The sequence below is a fragment of the Juglans microcarpa x Juglans regia genome, chromosome 1S (genome assembly GCF_004785595.1).
Source record: "Juglans microcarpa x Juglans regia isolate MS1-56 chromosome 1S, Jm3101_v1.0, whole genome shotgun sequence".
Taxonomy (NCBI): domain Eukaryota; kingdom Viridiplantae; phylum Streptophyta; class Magnoliopsida; order Fagales; family Juglandaceae; genus Juglans; species Juglans microcarpa x Juglans regia.
The window spans coordinates 239,155-243,467 of NC_054595.1; the positions used below are offsets into that span (position 1 = coordinate 239,155).

At 29.7% G+C, this 4,313-nt stretch overlaps 1 protein-coding gene across 1 annotated transcript; it reads left to right on the plus strand.

The window, feature by feature from the left end:
- The first annotated feature begins 367 nt into the window (after nt 1-367).
- Nucleotides 368-1,885, plus strand: LOC121247557 (hydrophobic protein LTI6B-like). Its single transcript, XM_041145919.1, has 3 exons — nt 368-619; nt 794-924; nt 1,665-1,885. Exons 1-2 carry the CDS (start codon nt 527-529, stop codon nt 878-880), a joined length of 180 nt encoding a protein of 59 aa, XP_041001853.1. The 5' UTR covers nt 368-526; the 3' UTR covers nt 881-924; nt 1,665-1,885.
- The last annotated feature ends 2,428 nt before the right edge of the window (nt 1,886-4,313 follow it).

Consider the following 4,313-nt stretch of genomic DNA (forward strand, 5'->3'; position numbering starts at 1 on the left):
TGGTAGGTAATTTAGTGAATTAATTGGGGTACATTGGGAATTTCAATAATAATTATTAACTAGCTATATCTGTCTAGAATTAATGTAAATAAATAAGATAATTAGACAACAAGATATTTGCAATCGACTTAACTTATAAGATTGAACGTTTGGATTGTAAATTAATATAACTCAATTATAAATTAATGGGAAGAAATTAAGGAGGAGCTAGCACATGATGATGACGACAAAGAGAATAAATTAATGTATTATTATATATATATATATATTTTTTTTTTGTAAGCCAGCTACGAAAACCAAAAGCGAGATTTTTTAATCAAGCTAAGGACCCGGCCGACTTTATTAGGTGCATTTATCCAACGCGTCGGACACATGGGGGCTGATCTATATATCCCACTGACCGACGTTGCAGTCTTTCACACACAATAAATAGCAGTTGCATAACGGCCTGATCTCTCTATCTCTCGTTGATCAGTTCAGACCAGCTTCCAATTTTTCTCTTCCACAAACGTACAGTAACCCAAAAATGGTACATGAAGCTGGCACCGCTACCTGCGTAGACATCATCTTGGCCATAATCTTGCCTCCTCTTGGTGTCTTTCTCAAGTTTGGTTGCAAGGTCATGATCTTTCCTTTTAACTCTTTGACGTCTTACTACAAATATATTCGTGTCTGCGCTGTGTGTGTATGTGTGTGTGCGTGTAAATGTGTATATATATATATATATATATATAGTCATATATTGATTAGATGATTAAAGTGTTGATGACGTGTTTTCATTGGGGTGATTCAGATGGAGTTTTGGATCTGTTTGTTGCTGACGATCTTGGGGTATATCCCTGGGATTATTTATGCTGTCTATGCCATCACCAAGATGTGAAGTACTTGATTTTTCTTGAAAGCAGTATACATCTCTCTCCCTCAGTACGTACTCTGATTTCCTGATCTCGCGCCTCGGTTGTGTTCGATTTTCATTTTCTCTTTCCAATTTCCTTATAGCTTCTTGTTATTTTTCTTCTGTTTACTTGGTGATCATCATATATAGATATTCAATGCATAAACTGGTGATTTTGTCAGAATAAATTATCGTGCTATGTATACGTACGTAGATCTATAATTTAATCGTTTCAAAAAAAAAAAAAAAAGATATATAATTTAATCTGTTATTTGTGCTGAATTATATAACATATATATATACACAGATTGAGGTAGTACTGATACGCATATAATAAGCCATATATTAATCCATATATGTTGGAATGATGGGTGAGATATTTATGGTTTACCTGGGGTGTGTATGGATTGTTTATATATGCATTAATTTTTTGTTTATTTAATTATTGGCCGGGTAACATGATCTGGTCAGTTCAATTTCTCTTATCGTTTTGTACTGACTACTGAGAGATTGTAACTAACTAGCATGATTAACATATACTTGATGCATTTTGAAGGGCAGTATATATGTAAAACAAAAGTACGAGATAGTGGTCCCAAACGGATGGCCTTATGTTTTATAGACAGCGCTAGCTTGACCTTGACGTGACTTGCACTAGTATATGTTTTTCATGATCCTAATCAATTAATAATTATGACTAATTAGTACATGTGGACTACCTTAATTTCTCTAATTATGAATGATATTAATCGTGCTGGTTTTTGGACAGGTGGAGGTGAATTAATAATTAAGCGCATCCATGCCTTTCCGTTTCTGATTTGGAGTTCGTTTATTTGTAGCCACAATGGATGGACATACAGTTGAATCTTCGTTTAGTGTGTCAAAGTGTATGGTTTTTCCTTTTCTTTGTATTTGCTGCATGTAAAGGTATGGAATATTTGTAATTTTGTGATGAATTAAGACGATGGTAAGTGGTAACGGTACTGGATCTTAAAACATATTCTTCTATATATATATATATATATATATATATATGTTAATGTGATTGTGTTTTTAGCCATGGGCATCATTCCTTATATTGCGTGCTTAGTAATTAAGAAAAAAAAGGAAAGAAAGAAGAAATAATCATCTAGCTACCGGTGACCCATGATCTAATGCAACAAATAATTTTATCAGACACGATTATTATGACAACGATGGGTTGGACAAATTAAGAGCTGAAGATCAGATCAGTTGAACAAACAAGAAAGGAAGATGCCTTATTGCATTACCCAAAAGCACTTTATTCATACTTTTGTTTCTTTCCCTCAACTAAAGCGAAGCTGCCCTACCATTGTGTGACACCCCAACTACTATGAGTATTAGCCCTGATTTCGATTCAGTAGTGGGATGAGATGATCTCACCGGACAACTCATCTCTTAACGGACAAAACAAGTTTTCTAGTAAGATTTCAAAGTACATTTAGAAGACGACAAATAAAGACAAACGATCAATACTTTTAAGAATGAATTGATTCATGCATTCAACTTTTTTTAACAAATCAAAAAAAGAGGAAAGTAGAAAATGGTAAAAAAAAAATATTTTATTTTTATAATAATAAAATATAAAATAAACTGATTTTATAAATATTTCATAATTATTTAAAAATGTTGTAAATAAAATATATTTTTATTTGATACTTTTTATATCATTTGATTTTATATAAATATTGTCATCTTATAATATTATTATGAATTATATTATAAAAAAATTGGTTATGTAATTTAAAAAATTATTATTAATTATATTGATAAATAAAACAAAATTATTATAAATATTATACAATTATTTGTAAGATCCACATCTATATCTTTTCAAACAACTTAAAATTATCTCATCTCACTTTCAATCTAAATACAAAATTTTTAAAAATTATTTTAATTCATTTCAACTCATAAATTTTATTAATATTCATAAATCATTTTAACTCATCTCATATCACAATCAGACACTTAACCACCTTTGTTTTGATGGGCGATGGCCCCTCAAAAAAGGGTCCAGGTCCCCGATTGGTCAATCCAACTAGACTATTTCACTCCGGTATACGGATTCCAACTAATTTGAGTAATTTGTATTTGAAAATATTTGAGAAAACAAAATGAGGAAATTTGAGGTCACATACATGAATTTAGGACTAACAGATTTTTATCCTACATGTGAACCTGACACAAATCTAACGTAAAAATTAATGAGCCACAGCCGAAATGTTTGATACATTTAATTAGGTTTCGTTTGCATCTTAAACTCATATCAACTTATCATTATAATTTTTTTAAATTCTAATACAAAATATAATAAACAATTCAACTTTTTCAAATCTTAAAATAATAATAATATTAAAAAATAATATTCTAATAATATTTTATCATCTCAACTCAACTCAACTCAGCTCAGCTCAGTCCAACATCCAAACGCAGCCTTACTAAACTCAAATTGATATGATCCAAACCCGACTCAAACATTAACCCCCTTTAGAATCTTTAGATACAAAAAATGTTTCATCTTATCTTATTATTACAATTTTTTTAAATTCTCATACAAAATATAATAAACAATTCAGCTTTTTCAAATTTCAAAATAATAGTATACGTAATATTAAAAAATAATATTATAACAATATTTTATTCAATTTTCATCTCAACTCATTTCATTTCAACTCACTATCCAAACAGTACCTAAAGGCTTGTTTGAAAGATGGATGGTTTCATCTTATTCCATCTCATCTAATCTCATTTTTTTCCAAACATCATTCAAACACAATTAACACTTTTCAATTTGAAATTTTTAACTTTTTCATGTAATTATTATCTAATCATTACAACTTTTAAACAAAATACAAAAAATAATTCAACTTTTTCAAATCTAAAAAAATATTAAAAAATTATATTATAATAATATTTTAACTTTATAATATTTTTATTCAATTTTTGTTCTATTTTTCCAAAATCTCATCTATAAAACATCATAACTCAAACAATTTCACTATTATTTATAAACTATTTCACTACTATTTACAAATTTCTCATCTCATCTAATTTTCCGAACATTCCCTACCTAACAAGTTGATCTATCACACACAAACCCCACACAAATTTAACAATTCTACTAGGGCAGTCGGCCCTTACAAACGGTGGGCAATCGTTCCGACGTGGCAATTGCCATGTTAATTAAAAACAAAAAAAACCAAGAACAAGAAATGGGGGAAAGATGCTATTTTAGCTTCTTCTTCAAGTTTTTTCTTTTCTTCTGAAATATTCTAAGCTTTGGGTTGGAGTTGAAAAAACTTTCACATTGTGCTTGCTTTGATTGTTGAAAGAAAGTAGAAAAAAAATTGGGAAAAATGCTGAGTTTAGTCGCATGGGGTAAACATCATCGTCT

Excerpts from the sequence above, each read along its gene's own strand:
- LOC121247557 (XM_041145919.1), top strand. The coding sequence starts at position 527 with ATGGTACATGAAGCTGGCACCGCTACCTGCGTAGACATCATCTTGGCC. Across the intron at positions 620-793 it reads TTCTCAAGTTTGGTTGCAAG|ATGGAGTTTTGGATCTGTTT; the intron begins GTCATGATCTTT and ends GGGGTGATTCAG.